This window comes from Chelonia mydas, chromosome 17 (assembly GCF_015237465.2).
Source record: "Chelonia mydas isolate rCheMyd1 chromosome 17, rCheMyd1.pri.v2, whole genome shotgun sequence".
In the NCBI taxonomy this organism is placed as follows: Eukaryota; Metazoa; Chordata; order Testudines; family Cheloniidae; genus Chelonia; species Chelonia mydas.
In genome coordinates this window covers 7,761,639-7,777,963 of record NC_051257.2, presented here as the reverse complement: position 1 = coordinate 7,777,963, position 16,325 = coordinate 7,761,639, and the positions used below count along the sequence as shown (strand labels likewise).

At 42.3% G+C, this 16,325-nt stretch overlaps 1 protein-coding gene across 9 annotated transcripts in view; it reads left to right on the top strand.

Moving 5' to 3' along the window:
* ACACA (acetyl-CoA carboxylase alpha) overlaps positions 1 to 16,325 on the top strand; it is a 206,454-nt gene that overhangs the window by 91,261 nt on the left and 98,868 nt on the right. For 8 of the 9 annotated variants that reach the window (XM_043531243.1, XM_043531244.1, XM_037880661.1 and 5 more), the window contains 6 exons: positions 5,251 to 5,274; positions 8,798 to 8,941; positions 10,011 to 10,107; positions 11,559 to 11,666; positions 15,052 to 15,108; positions 15,416 to 15,460. In XM_043531243.1, coding sequence (XP_043387178.1) covers positions 5,251 to 5,274; positions 8,798 to 8,941; positions 10,011 to 10,107; positions 11,559 to 11,666; positions 15,052 to 15,108; positions 15,416 to 15,460 — 475 coding nt within the window. The remainder of the gene's footprint in view (positions 1 to 5,250; positions 5,275 to 8,797; positions 8,942 to 10,010; positions 10,108 to 11,558; positions 11,667 to 15,051; positions 15,109 to 15,415; positions 15,461 to 16,325) is intronic. The other variant, XM_043531245.1, reaches the window with a different exon arrangement.

The following is a 16,325-nucleotide window of genomic DNA, read 5'->3' as shown; positions in this document are numbered from 1 at the left end:
GGTGGAGCAGAACCCAACCTCTCTGTCTGCTATAACAGCAGGATGAGCAGTTGGGAATGTGTTTCTGGTCTCCTGTGCTGGTGGTGGTAGGTTTGATGGACCAAGGGTTAGTGAGGACTCTCCCTCATGTGGCTCCCCTGGGTGAGGTTGGGCTGCTTACGCCATGGACCATGTCCCGTGGGTGTAGTCATGTGAAGAAAGACACTTGGAGGTTTTGGCCCAGTTCCCAGGAGGTGGTGGGGGATTTACAGGTATAGGTTTAGATCTTTGGTGGTGAGGAATTGTGTTGATAAGCACACTTTATAAAGTGATCCAAGTACGCTTTTGCAGTCTCGCTGGGGGAAAGTTATGGTTGCAGGGGGTATAGCCTCACTTTTCTATGTTATGCAATGAAACCAGTACAAGCCCACCTCCTTATTTGGCAGACTATAGTTTTAAGAGACTGTTCTAAAGTATGGCCAGCTGAATAGAGCTCAGCTCTGCATTTATTAGATGATGGTCTTTAAGCTACCAATTTATCAATCCCTTGAGTCACTTAAGATACTTTTCATCATATGTATGCATGTAAAATCCTATATCTATATAGCATCTACATTGAAAAGTATAAATATGCACACACACTGGCAAGGACATACTTAGATATATTGGTTGTATGTACAAGTGTTGAACCTTGCAAATCTGTGGATATCCTCTTTATGTCCCCAGACCATGTCTGCCGATCGCAGATGGATGCGGATCCAAATTTTATATCTAGAGCCTTGCAAATCTGATGATATCCACTTTATATCCACAGATGCAGATATCTGCAGACCATGTTTGTGTATCGGACGTGAATACAAATTTTGTATCCGCAAGGGGTCTCCGCAAGGGGTCTATATCTATGCATGTGACTTTGCCTACATGTAACCTGTTTGTTAATGCATTCACGTGGATGTCTTTAGCTCCAAAGTCATTCTTTAGGGCTACATTCTGCTGTCTTTTACCTTTTGGCTTTCTAGAGCATAATTTAGCCTTAGTCATTAGATGTGTTTGCATTTCAAAGGCACCTGATATAAATCTCTCATGAACCTGCTTGTATCTATGTGTTTGTCAGATTTCTCTCTCACTTCTTTCTGTGTCTAGAAAAGGATGAGATTTCTAGCACTGCTAATTTCAAGCCTTGCAGTGGTGTATGGTTTCTCCTTACCTCTGCTGTCTTTTGGTGTGTCGCCTGGACATTTGTGCCTGTCTTCTCCTTAGCCATCTAGTGAACTAGAGGTCAAAACTATTGTGCACAGCAAACCATGCGTTGCTGTGTTCAATAGGTCATTTTGTGGAAGAACCAGAAGCCAAAGTCCGTGTTCTTTTAGAGCGGTGGATTGTGCTTGCTGATTTGGGGGAAAAACCCCCCAACACCCCCTACTGTTGGCGCTTCATCATTTGATGGTGGCCTGCTCATAAGATGTGAATGTCTGGCAAAATGGAAGCTTTTCTGCAGGCTTCAGATGTTATTGAAACAACCTCTTGCATCAATCACTTGACTCCTGGTATAAAATCAACTATGTTCTTTTGGAACCTGAGCTGTGTAAGCCTGGAGAGTTGAGTATAGAACTCTTAGTGTATCATTAGGTAGCCTGAGGTCCCCTCCTTGTAGCGGGAGATGAGCTGATATCAGGAGGGGAAAGGGGGAAATGATTCCAGGACACCTGTAAATCCCTGTAGTTTCATGCTGTGGGTTTGATGTTAATTAGACAGCAGGCAGCAGTAATGTGCTGCTGCTCCCTTGGCTTGTCTGTTTCAGAAGGACAGAATCTTCCAGCAGAGCAAAAAAGGGGCTATTGAAGGGGCAGCAAACTGAACGGAATAATGATAGTTTTATGCAAATTGGGCTTCAGTAACGGATTCAGCCTGGCTGAAATGTTGGGGGTGGCAGGGGAAAGGGGAAAGAAAGGGGGGTAGTGGGAAAAACCCAGTCAAAACAGATGGTTCAAGGCATGTTCTGCCGCCTCCTATTCGGATCCTTCTGCAGAAAAGAAGGAACACAGGAGGAACGCCACTGGTCACAGACAGCTGAATGGCTCTTTCGCCTGTGCTCTTAGTAACTTCAAGTGGGTTATTCAGCTGCCCTCTGCTGATTCTGCTTTGCTGCCTGATTTTGAAAGCGTTGCCCTATGCCGGCACTCAGTCACAGCTTGACATAACCGGTGGCTCTTTGCATGCATTACTATCAATTTCAGAGGGGAGCTCTCTTGTAAAAAGAGATGGTGGGGGGGGTAAAGCAAATTCAGCTGGAGGGCATAGGGAAGGGCCTGTGTTTGCTTGAGGAGAAGCAGCAAGCTGACAGTAAAGCATGCAGTGAACCAGCCTGCTTAGGTGGTTTGAATTCACACTGAGACAGATACTCTCCCCCGGCTAGGAGAGGAAGGTTTTTTGTTTTTGTTTGTTTGTTTTTAAATACAAGAGGATGGTGTCAAGGTGAAGAAGTTTGGTGATTCTTTCCTGGAGATATCTGCTATCCACTTAGTTCGTGTGCCACAAGCTGTTCCTTTTTTTAGCCTTCCAGTGTTTTGATACTTTGTTACAGGATGACAGGTTTCAGAGGGGTAGCTGTGTTAGTCTGTATCACCAAAAACAACAAGGAGTCCTTCTGGCACTTTAGAGACTAACACATTTATTTGGGCGTAAGCTTTCGTGGGCTAAAACCCACTTCATCAGATGCATGGAGTGGAAAATACAGAGGCAGGTATAAATCCACAGCACAGGCAGGTATAAATCCACATGTGCTGTGGATTTATACCTGCCTCTGTATTTTCCACTCCATGCATCTGATGAAGTGGGTTTTAGCCCACGAAAGCTTATGACCAAATAAATGTGTTAGTCTCTAAAGTGTCAGAGGGACTCCTCGTTGTATTAGTTACAAGAGCAAAGCATCAGGGGATTAGTCCTGAGCCTACAGCACATTCTATTGCAGCTGGTGTTTTCAGAGGCTACAGTTCAACCTACTGTACTATCTTAAAAACCCAAGAGCACAGCCCAGTAAGTGGATTGATTACCACCATAACGCTTTTTACACTGCTGATTATTCTGAAAAGACCCAAACTTGACCTCTTGATGTGTGTTAAATAATGCACAATTCAGTTCCTGATACGGAAAAAGAAAAGGAGTACTTGTGGCACCTTAGAGACTAACCAATTTATTTGAGCATAAGCTTTCGTGAGCTACAGCTCACTTCATCGGATGCAAAGCTTATGCTCAAATAAATTGGTTAGTCTCTAAGGTGCCGCAAGTACTCCTTTTCTTTTTGCGAATACAGACTAACACGGCTGTTACTCTGAAACCTGTGATACGGAAAAGTCCTTTATGGTATTAAATTATGTATAAATTTAAAAATCCACCCCAAAAATCTCAGGACAGCTACAAATAGGATAGTCTAGATTACAATGTATTCAGTTTCACTGGGTTTTGACCACATGGTTATAACTTCACACTGGGCAGCCATGACATGCTCTAACTGTGAATAATGTATAACTTGAGAACCAATCATTCTTTGCTCTGAGGTCTCTTGTACTGATCTTGTGTTCTTTTCATTGAGATTCCTACTGTAATCTCCTCTTCAGCCACATACCGGGAGGACTGACAACAATTCTAGAGCCAGGCAGCAGGGAGCTCCCTGTGGGAGAGAGAGAGAGGGGCACACAATTTGCTGTCATTTCAAACCTAGTTGTTTCTCTGTCCATTTCCTGTAGGTATGTGAGGACTTCCAGGGAGCGTTCAGAAACATGTGCACTAGGTGTGGGGACATCCAGTTCCCTTTAGAATTTTTTTCAATTAAACAGACACTGCGCAGCCGACCTAGACAAAATGTATGCTACTCTGTGCCCCGATGCCCCTTTGCCAGTCCTAATGGCATCTTCTACAGCACAGCTTTCTTCTTCACTGACTCTTCTAGAGGAAAATGAATAGTGCACCTCTGTGTACCATTAGCAGTAGGGCTGGGGTCTGCCTTGTGCTGGTCCCCTCCATTGTTCAGACATAAGCCCAGGAAATCCTCATGCCCAAACCTCAGTCTGCTTTGTAGTCACATTCAGTGCATGTTCAATGTTACAATGGCGAAACACCTCATAGAGAGGGCACCGCTCCTGTGACAAAACGGATCCATGAGGAGACGCAGAGTTAGGGACCGTATCTTGTACTGTGGCCGTAGAAAAATGTGCAGGGCCCTAAACTTCTCAACATAATGTCCTATGGGGTCTTACCTATAGCAAGTAATATTAGGGAACGTTGAGGCTGGGTCTCCTAGAGCTTGAAGAGTCCTGTTACATGGTCCCCTAAGTTTTGGTATTAGTTTGTACTCTTTCATTATTCTGTTATTGTTAGGGAGGGGGATATCCCTTTTTGTGTATGTGCTTTTTTAATTGCATCTTCTCTAGTATTTTGAATGCCAGATCATAGATATGCATGCAGCCACATGCTTTCATGCATGTATCTTGCAAGCCCCATGCCATTCCATTCACTGCAAGGAAATGTGTCCCTTATTACTTCTCTGCCCTGCACATCATTGAGCCCTGTTCTGTGTGGAAAACCCCAGCAATCAGTTTGGCACGATATAATAGGAACCTTTAGGGTTTTCAGAATTCCATTCTTAAGATGTGCTTGTTCATTTCAGTGTCCAGCTTAAAAGTTTGATAGTGTGTGTGTGTATATATTTATTTCAGTTCCCTTCCCTCCTATGTTCACTTTATTTCTTTTGCACTTGTGGGGAGCCAGCTTGTGGGCTACTGATTAGAAGTAAAGGCTTGGCTATCAGGACTTGGGTTCCTTTTCTGGACTTCCTGTAGACTTGCTGTGTGGCCTGGTCACTTGATTTGTCTCTGCTTCAGTTTACTCATCTTTCAAATGGGGGTGCTTGCATTGTGGCTTGCTTTATGTTTGCAATGTGCCATGAGACAATCTGATGAACTATGCTATAGAAATGTAAGGTACCTTGCAAATATACTATGGTTCTCTATGATATGTTGCTATTTGCTTCTTGAAGTGGATAAATACATTCTGGTGCACTCATCCCAACAGCAGCTGCTGCAAGCTAGGTCAAGTAGCGAGTCCCTTCTTTTTGAGACCGAATCCCATTGACTCTTTCTTGATTGTGCAACAAATTCCGGTTCAGTGAATATAAATGTGTGGTTGCTGGTCTAGGTACTGGCTCGAATGACAGTTCTTTTATTAGTGTTCTCACTAACCAATCTGTAACTAACTGTGGTTGTTTGATTACAGAGGGAACATCCCCACGCTAAACAGGTATGGTACTCATCCTCTTTTAAGGTTTGAAAAGAAAGGTAGACTAGAAAAGAAGTAGCCTAATATTTAACATTTTAGTATGTTTTGTTTGGAATCCTTACCCCTTACTTGGGACCCTCTGAATCATAACTATATTCCCTATCCGTACTCTCCCTTTTTTTGTTGTTCTAAACATGTTTTCAGCTCTTTAAAAAACTTTTAAAAGATAGCTTTGCATGTGGCAAGCTAGAAAACTAAATTTGCTAATGGGCTCAGCTTACCTGCTGCGACATATAAAACGAGTATCCCAGCAGAAAACTTCCCCTCCAAACTCCTCCTCCTTGGAACGTAGCCACTGACTCTCTGATAGGGTATCACAGTGAAATAGACATCTAATTCTAGGAGAGCCAAGGCCTGATGTGTAAGATGAAGAGTATTCAGTGCTGCTCTGGTCTCTGGCTTAGAATTTGCGGATGCACTATAGCACATCCATCGCCTCTCACCCAGTCGATGAAAGTACACCTTAATCAGCTGACAGCATGTTTTTGTTTTATTTTGGATACTTCATTTTTCTCCCATTTCTCAGTCCAAAAATGTTTGTGGTTTTGAATAATATTCAAAAATATTTGATACTTTTTCACATTCTTATGTTAGTGGTAAGAAATGTACGTGAAGACAGGTGGCCTGAAAATCTGTACTGTTTCAAAACTCAAATGCCTACAATTTATTACGGCTTATAAACATGTCTAGGAAAAATGGTATACAAGTTTGAAAGCTTTCTGATTCCTGATCTGAGATTAGTTGCAAAATCCTAAAGTTGTTTCAAAGGTAGAGCAAGCTGTTCAGATTTTTGGTACTTTAAACTTTTTATCGTTGCACTTAGAACATTTTCTTCGAGGATGTGTTTGTTTAAAATGCACAGAATTTAACAAAGGAAAACTCCTAAAATTGTGTATTAAGCAGCATTGGGAATCTATCGTTTGGTATTTTGGTCCTGCTCCTGTGTGGCCAACAGGAGTTCTGCATGTTGCTCTATTGGGCCCTTTATTTTTTCCTGCTGTACAGTTGGGGCCTGATCCAGCAAAGCAATTAAGCATGTGCTTGACTTCAGTGGGACTATTCACATGCTTAAAGTAAGCATGTGCTTAAGTGATTTGCTGATTCAGGGCCCCTGAAGTGGCACAAGTATAAAATCAGACACTTACTTTAGCAAATACCTTCCTGAACATTTGGGTGAATGAAAGAGAATGGTATTAAATACTTTCCTTGTCATGGATGTGACCAGTTGATACCCAGCAGTAAGGTATCTCTTTAGAGCCAATGTATAATCCATACCATATAATGTAGTGGGGTAAAAGACAGAGTGGCTTTGGAAACTTGATCCCTGAATGAATTCTGATTATTCTGCAGCAGACCATCATGAAGAAGTGAAAAGTTTGTATAAAAAGATTTACCGGGAATTCATTACCGAACAGGAAAAACAGATCCCAGTTGATAGTGGGAGGATACATAGCTAGTTTTCATAGGACTCACTTCATTCATAGTGTGAGTGGCTTTTTCTACCAACCCTCTCTTTGAGGTCACAAGTCCTGACAAAAGATTAAATACCTTTTTGATAGCTGTATTTACTACCATGGGGATAGGCTTTTAGGGCCCAATTTGTTCCCATTAAATTCGGTGGGAAATGTGATCCTGACTCTGCGGGTTGGTCTACACCAGGGGTGGCCAACCTGTGGCCCATTAGGGTAATCTGACTGTGGGCCACGAGACATTTTGCTGACGTTGACCATCCGTAGGAACGGCCCCCCACAGCTCCCAGTGGCTGCGGTGCACCGTTTCCGGCCTATGGGAGCTGCGGGAAGCTAGCACATCCCTGCGGCCCACCGCTTCCTGCAGCTCCCACTGGCTGGGTATGGCGAACTGCAGGGGGCTGTGCCTGTGGACGGTCAACATCAGCAAAGTATCTCGCGGCCCGCAATCGGATTACCCTGATGGGCCACATGCGGCCCATGGGCCGCAGGTTACCCACCACTGGTCTACACAGTGCTTTAGCAGGCACCAGTGGAGTGTAAATTTTCACATGCACTACCATGTTGAACACTAACTGGCCCATGTGGATCCTTATGGTATGCACTAAAAGTTTTGTAGTACTGTTTAAACCAGGGCTACATTAATGCACACTAGGAAAGTTCTTGTGCGTGCCAGCCGGGTCCACACAGGCCAGTTAGTGCGAACTAAAATTTACACCCCCTCTAGTGTGGACTAATGCAGCATGTAGACAAGCCCTTATGTACAGGATCAGACCCTTGGCGGATAATAATGTTGATCAGTTAAGATTAACCGTTCTTTTGCTAAATGGAAGTCTGTTATGTAGTTTTTTCCTCTTATTTCATTCAAGTCTGTTCCTATCGCCCTTATTAATATAAGAAATTGGCCGTTCTTTATGAGCAATATCATCACCGGGGTGCATCTCATCACTTGCAGAGCACATAGTGGTGCTTATTATATCAATCACAGTGTCTGATCAAGACAACTTCTGTTTGTCTTGGCTCTTCCTGCCTTTTCATTGTCCCCTTGCCTTAAAATGGGTGCATTCCATAGCCAGTTGTTTGAATTATTCAGCAGTTCCTGCTTTCAGGCAGTCAAAACCAATCAAAGCGACAGGGTGGAAGTTGTGTTGAACTTAATGCAAAGAGGTTTTGTTGCTGAGGAATTGGTCAAATTAGAAAGAGGACCAGATTTATCATTGATTGAATTAAGTGGAAGGCACTGAAATAAGACTGTGTTTAGCATATGAAAGCAAGTGTGAGCATGTGAGAGACCCTGGGTCCCAATACCGCATTCTAGAGAAGTCACTATACCTTCTGTGGGAGCTTGAGATAGCGTAAGGTGGGATGGAAGTGCTTGTAAGCTTACTGAAAAGATTTGGAAAAGGGGTTGGGGTTGGGAGTCTGATTACTGAAGCCAAGAGGATAGCAAGTGTCTAATTTAAAGGTGTTTTGTTTTGTTTTTTTAAAAAAAAAATAGAACAAATGTATTTCAATACATGTTTTTGATGGTGTTTGTAAAGATTTACTAAACCTTTCAAATGCCATAACCAAGAATTATTCTTGTGTTTATCTGTGAACGTTTCATCTGTAACGCATAGCATAGGTACAGGAGAAAAATGCCTTTGCCATCGCATAGTCATAATTCACTTGTAAGCTCAATTCTTTTTCTCTTAAGAAATATCTTTTTTAAAAGGGAATAATGATATTTCTTAACCCTTGGCTGCTGCTTCGTTCCAAGTGTGTCCAGGTAGAACACAGTTGTGTTCCTAAGGGTACCATGTGCACGTCCTATTTCCAGTGATTTTGGTGACTGGGTAAAGGTAGCAGAACAGGTTTACCACCCCAGTAGTGAAAGGGTTAATTTGACCGCAGTCTAGTTCTACTGTACTGTATACATTTCAGCATTTCAAACAATTGCAAAACAAATAAAAAACCTTACCTTGTTCCCCCCTCATCCAATCCACTAATAAAGCTCTGCTTGAATTGCCATTTAGAATGTCCTTTTCCTCCAACCTCAATCATTACGGGATGGTCCATGTAGCAAGTGTGAGTGATGTGCTGCTGGACAACTCATTCACCCCTCCGTGCCAGCGGATGGGCGGAATGGTCTCCTTCCGGACTTTTGAAGAGTTTGTCAGGTAAGGATATGGGTACTGATTTCTCTGTGTGCGCGTTTGCCAGGATAGTTTTGGGGGCGGTTAAATGGGATCGGTCATAGTCTTTGTCCGTTTTTAGTACGACACTCGACGCTTTCATAGAAGTTCCAAAATTGCCAAGCGTTTGGGGTCCCGACCCCTAGTTGTCTGGCTGGAATAACTGGAAGTTCCAAAATACTATAAGAACCGATTGCCTCTGACCAGAATTTTGCATTTTTGCAGAGTCAAGGTTCCCATAAGCATCTGAACTTTTAAATGCTTATTGGAATTGAGCCCTTCTTCCCAACATTGGGTGTATGTCTTTGTGCACACGCATGTGTCTGGTCTTAAACCTTCTGGACTTACGCAAAAGATTGGAAAGCCCCCACAAGCAGAGCCGATGAATTTTCCACAACACTCGCCCCAACACCCATCAGAAATCTTACATCTGCATGCTCCCCATGATGGGGGTGGAAGAATCATAGTCTCTTCTTGTGGGGGCGTTGCCACCATTTCATCTGTGCAGTCAGGATGTTTTGGCCCCCATGTATTATGAAACAAACAAAGAAAAAGCCCAGATTCTGAGCCAAGAGCAGAAGAAGCCACCTGTGACGTGATGAGTGAAATGTCAGGAGAAATGAAACAGAACACTAGAATAAACCGCACAAGAGATGATACATCTTTTGATTAAATGCATTCAGTATCTATCTCTTGATGTATACTGATGCATTACCCCAGGGAGAGGGGCAATTACATTAGGCTGTCAGGGCTCTCATCTCAGGCTTTCCTCTGTTACCTCAAGAATGATGATATGGACACTAGCAGCTTATATATTAAAAAATATAGCTAGCTTGCTTGCTTTCGTTGAAGTTTAAACCAAGTCCACCTCCTGATTTTTAGCTCTTGTACTGGACAGTGTTTCCATTTAGTCAGCTCTGAAGTCTGCAGAGGGGAAGAATGACTTTTTCTCCGCCCCATGAAGATGGTATTGGTAGGGTGACTGAGTGTGCTTTTGGTGCCGTTGGGTTGTGAGTAGTTTGTTTATGACTAGCGTTTCTTGGATGTGTTTCAGAATCTTTGATGAAGTGATGGGTTGCTTCTGTGACTCACCTCCCCAAAGCCCAACCTTTCCTGAAGCTGGCCACACTTCCTTGTATGATGAGGATAAGGTACGGTATTTCCTTCTTTCCAGGTTCCTTGCATGTTACAGGGATAGAAAGTGCGTTTTTCCATGGTGATTGCACACTCTGGACTAAACCTGTTTTGCTGACTTCAGTGGAAGTTTTGTTCACGTTGGTGGGAGTAGGAGTAGTATCTAGTTTGTTTTTCTGCTGTAGGGGGTTCAGAACAACTTGAATCATTGGGCTTTTTCCTTTGTCCATTCTAACGATGGGGCCAGATTTTTTTCTTGGTTACGTCAGAGTAAATCCAGAATCACTTCATTAAAGTCAGTGGAGTGACTCTGGATTTACAGTGGTGTGACAGAGCATTTGGCCCCATGGCAGTGGAACCTGGCCTTGTACGGGTATAGGAAGGTTAAGTCAGAGTATTTGAACCCTTTCTTGTAGTCTGACCTTCATTAGTATTCTGCTTCACCCCCATTCAGGACACCACTGTGGCATTTAGTTTTTCATATCCTGTTCTCTTCCCTCTGTTCCGCTTCCTGTGCAGACTCTGGTGAGGAAAGGTGAGAGGAGTCCCCGGGTTTTCAAACTGGCGTAGAGAAAGGGTTCAGAGGAAACAGCTGGTTGGTAATGGTTAGTGATGCAAGAGGCACTCTCCTTAGAGGGACAGGCAGCTGCTCCACAATATCTGTAGCAGACTGGAAGCTCTGATATGGAGCATATCATTACGAGGGTTGGTTTCAAATCAGTCCATTGTTCCTGATGTCTGTGTGTGGGGTAGATAATATGGGACAAGGATTTCTCCGCCGTAACTACTTCCTTACATGCTCTTTCCTCCCCCCACACCCGTGCCGTCCACACCTAACCAAGTATAGTTTTCTGTTGATCAGTATCCAGTTTGTGAGAGTTTTTAATTGCAAGTTCTTGAATATTAAGCGTGTTACTTTTCATGGCTCGGTTTTAGCTGAGCTACCATAATGTCCTTTTGCACTGTAGCCATGAAGACATGCTGCTTCGTTTCCATGCAGTGAACTTTGCTCCCCTTTTTAATTTTACGGCCTCCCTTGGTGCTAAAATTCTCCATATGTCCTACAAAGACACTGTAGTAATGCTACATACATACAAAGGACCTGATTCTGCATTCCTTGTGTCCCCAAAATCCATTTGAAACCAGTGTTATCTGCCAAAGCAGTTTAGTGTGCATGAACCTTGAGGAGAACTTCAAAATGAAGCTCCAGCCTGCTGTGGGTGGACATTTAAATATCCCATAGTAGTGTTTGTAAGTGCAGGGGTTTCCATAGTTTTTCTAGATTAAGAATTCCCCTTCCTGTACTTTGGTTCAGCATGCCAGCCTCTTCCCCAGAGCTAGCTGCATTTATTGGTGGTGTATATGTACTTGGGGATCCCCTCAGATAGAGAGGTTATATAAATGTAACGTTCCTCTTCTTCTTGTTGTTAATAATTTATTTATTAGGCTTGCTTTCTTTAAATTACAGAGTGCCCGAGAGGAGCCCATTCACATACTGAACATTGCCATTAAGACCGACTGTGACATTGATGATGATGGGTTGGCGGCCATGTTCAGGAACTTCACACAAAGCAAGGTGAATAGCAGTTCAGAGTGAACCTACTCGCCAGTATTATTGTGACCCACTGGGGAGACATTTTCCCTTGGGAAGAAGTCTACATTTCCCAGGTATCTTGCAAAATAAATATATAAACGGAACAGTTAAATCCTTAATTTATCTAATCTAAAACAGTATTATTTCTCTAATTGGATGTAGCTACAGTTTCCTGGAGCCTCTGTGGAAGGGACTGAACAACAGAGCACCCATTGTGTTGCCTTATGGTGTATCCTAATCCATCAGCTAAAGAGTCTTGCATTCACCCAACAAAAACTAAAAAGAAACGTAGTTTTAAATGAGTCAGGTGAAGTGTTTATATTTATCTGGGGTCTGAAGGAGCAAGATACAATGACAGTTATTTGACACAGTTCAGGTTGACATAGGGAAGGACAGTGTAACAGAAATGTCTGAGATGACCTCAGATAAATGGTGCATGTGTCATGACATTCTAAATCTCATCGAAATCTGTAGCTTTTGTTAGCATAATATTTACATCTCCATTGTTTGTTTCTTTGGCACTAGGCGAACCTGATCAGTAAATTTGGCTTTTCCCTTCCGAGAGCAGGGGGTTCCCTTTAACTTTTAGCGAGGAACCAGATTCTACACTTGTGGTCACTCCTGAGCTAACATTAGTTAGCAGCTGCATCTTTGTATTCTGCCCTTTCTCTCTAGAGTGGGCCTTAGCTTCCCCTTTGCCCGACCTGGAAAACCCCTCTCCTGTCTTCCCAGGTGAATATCCCATCGTGCATGGAGATCCTGCTAAATCCATGATGGCACTGAAGTGGCCTTGGGAGGGATTGTGAGGAGTGCAATCTCTAACTCCTGCTCCCTACTGGGAGATGGCAAAGGGGCTGCAAAAATAAGTCAGGTGTTTCCTGTGAGACGTATAATGTGTGTTTCGGAGTAGCAGCCGTGTTAGTCTGTATTCGCAAAGGGAAAAGGAGGACTTGTGGCACCTTAGAGACTAAAAAATTTATTTGAGCATAATGTGTGTGTGATTTTTGAGGTTGTAGCAGTGTTAGAGCCATTAGGTATGATCAAACACTCTTCTACTGTGCACAATACAACTGTCCTGTCCATACAGAAAGACTAGTGAACTGGAAGCTTATAAGAAACCCTGTGCTTGTCCAGTCCAATTCAGAATTTAACTGTCTCTTTTAAAAAGTAAAGCAAAACCAGTTTTGTTTTTCATTTGCATGATTGTGCTCCAGGCGTTTTATGGAAGGAAAAAAGAAAAGAAATTAAAAAAAAAAACAAAAAAACACATTAAACTATCATATAGGTTGATCCAAATTGTCCAAATAATCTTCCAGTCCCAGCATGTTGTGTGTGGTTTTTTTTAATAGAAATTAGGATCATATACTTGTAAATGACTTGTGGAGGAGATTGAGGCAGTCAGTTTAAATGGAGTTTCTCCAGGTACTGTTGCCTAATCGCTCGGTAATAGCTGTGGACTTGCTGTGAGACCTACATTATTACAATGTAATCAGAATCCTGTTGCTATGCTGTTATTGTCTGCCACTTGTGGAATTTTAAAAGCAATAACAATTTTTGCTTTGTAAATCATGGCATTATTAAAGTTATTTTCTTCCTTTGCCAGGAATGTAGTCCCTAATGCTCGTTTTCGAAGGGCTTAACCTTAGTAAAACATTTCAGTCCAAGCCAGAAGGGGTGGGTTTGTTCTTGGCCATGCTGAGGCTTTCTTTCCCTTTTCACTCTCCTTTTTTGTTTTTAAATTCGAAAAAGAGGGTGGGGAGAGAAAGTAGAAACAGGAGAAAAATGACAGATCTAAACTTGTTTAAAAGGGACAGTGGGCATGATAAACATTATGGGAAGCATTCATCTGCAGTGTGGCTCCATTCAGCTCAGTAAAGTTACACCAAGGATAGATTTGGGCCAGTCTATCTTTTTTAAAAAAAGCCTTTATTTTCTGCTCCTGCCATACTGAATCCTTTGTCTTCTGTTCCTTGTTATGTCGTCTTATCTTTTTCCATGTAACCCTGTATGGCCCCAATTCAGGAAACCATCCCTTTTTAGGACAGCACTTACTTCAATGGGGCTTTAAGCATGTGCTTATCAGACTTTAAGCACATGCTTAAGTGATTTCCTGAATCAGGAGCCAGTAAAAGAAGTGCCCTCCCATGCACCAAGCTTCCTCATTCTCCTTGCTTCCTCAGAAACTGAAGTCTGTTGGCTGCCTTCCTCTGCTGTTTGTCCATTGTCTAGCACAATGGGTCCATGACCTCTAGATACTACCCCGATACAAATAATTAATAATATGTGTGTCCCCACCAGTGCCTATGCCAACATTATAAAATATGAACACTTTAGATATGTTAAAATATTTCCAAGCCCAGGAGCCTAAACAATCCAAACAGGATGATTTTGTGTCTCATTCTCTTCTTATACCATCTAAATTAAGGCCCCATCCTTCAAACCCAAGTAGTTTTTCCTGCGGTGAATCGCTCCACTGATTATTTGCATGAGTAAGGGCTACCCTTCTGAGCAAGGGTTCGAAGGCCTTGACCTGTTGCAGCCGAAGCCTTTAGGGCAGGGTACTGTTGTTGTTGTTGTTTGCTGTTTATCATAGCACCTTGGAGCCCCAGCCATGGACCAGGAACCCATAGTGCTAGGTGCTGTACGAACCCAAAACAAAGCCAGCACTTTTGGGCTGTCTCAAAAAGCTTACTATGTTTTTTTTATATCTGAACATGCCATGCAAGTCCATGGCACTGTATTTAATCATGAATACTCATGCCACTTTAGATTGTTGTAATGTGGTTTTCCTGACCAATGCAGAAAGTTTCCCCTACCGCCTGAGACCTGTGTTGTAGGTTAATTCCTCTGGATTTGGTAGCTCAGTTTTAACCTTGGCCAAGAAAACTGCTTGAACCCCATATTATTATGATTATTTTTATTACCATAAAGTCTAGGACCCCAAGTCATGGACCAGAACCCCACTGTGCTAGGTGCTGTACAAACACTGAACAAAAAGATGGTCCCTTCCCCCAAAGAGTTTATGATCTAAGTAACCCCTCTGCTGGTAACAGTGTTTCCTGAACAATTAATTCCCTGCTGAGATAGATAAGAAGTTTCCCAGATGGTGCCAAATGTGGTTGTTATATGGATTCTTCTCCACTCAGAAGGGACTGAGACTATTGCATTTGCTCACAGGTGCTGCTAAGCAACCATCTGATAAGAACTTTCAGTCACCACCAAGCTGGGCTGGATTGTGAGTCTGCAGTTTAGAGGCAGGAAGCTCTCTCACCCATTACCAGTCCTTAGAAGATGTCATCCAGATTTGAGTCTTATGTTTCTTTTCTGTTAAACCAGTTCTCCTGTTTGCTGTCCTTCCCTTTTACAGAAATCAGTCCTGATTGATCATGGGATTCGAAGGCTGACGTTCCTTGTAGCACAAAAGGTATTTTGACATCTCCCCTGATGCCCGGAAGCTTTTTATTTGTAGTTCATAATGAAATTATAATCTTAATATTTTTCAGATTAAAAATTGCATTTACTAGCGTTTTAGTTCTGCTTTTGTTGCCTTCATTCTCTAAAACTGAGACTGTTTTAGTGATTTCGCTTAAGAAAATTAATTGACAATTACAAAAAAAAAATCTTTGTGTCACTTGTAATCTTGTCTTAATTTATTTTTGATTTTAGTACTAATTACTAGCTTTCTTCTGCTCTTCCTTCCCCTCCCCGTCTTTCTCTGTTTCATTTGTAAGGATTTCAGGAAACAGGTCAACTATGAGGTGGATCAAAGATTTCATGTAAGTAAAAAGAAAAAAAAATCAAGATAATTTTGCCTTCAACTCCTCTTTGCAGTTCATGGAAGTAAAGTGATTCTAGTCATTACGAATGAGTAAGGAGGAGAAGATTTGACTCTTTAGTGAGCTATTTAAATCCAACCCCATGGTCCTGACTGAGTAGATGGCATGTGCTCAATACTTAGGCACGTGACTAACTTTACTTAGGTACTTAGGCATGTGACTAACTTTAGGCACGTGAGTAATTCTGTTGACTTCAAGGGGGCTACTCTCATGCTTATTATACTTAGTAATTTATACACCTGGCTGAATTTGCACCCATATAATCTAGGTTGGCCTTAGTTATTCTAATGTTCTTTGACAACGTAAAAATATTATATATATTATTCAGGGGTCTTCCAGCTCTACAGATAAACCCAGAAAGGGACCAGTAAAATGACTTGCCAAAGTTCACACAATGACAGAGCCATTTGTAGAACTCTGGATTGCCAGCACCCAGTCTGCTGCTGAAACCACTAGGCAGCTCTCCCTTCCCCCATGCTTTGACTTCAGCGACGACTAGTTTGATTCCTGCTCTCAAGAGGACTATGTAGGGCACAAGCCAGCTTTTCTTTCCCTCTTGTGTATCCACTCAACCCCTCCTGAAGTTAATGGGAGTACTGAGTGTGCAAGAAATGCAGTCAGATGCATAGAGCCCAATATGGGAAATACATTCCAATATCAGCAATAATAGTTGTTCAGCAGGCTTCCTGTTATTTTCACGATAAGCTTGGGTAGCTTCACTTGGGAATTATAGCTGTGTATTGAGAATAGAATGTACACCACACATACAATGAAGGAGGCTGAATTATAATCCAGAGCTAGTATG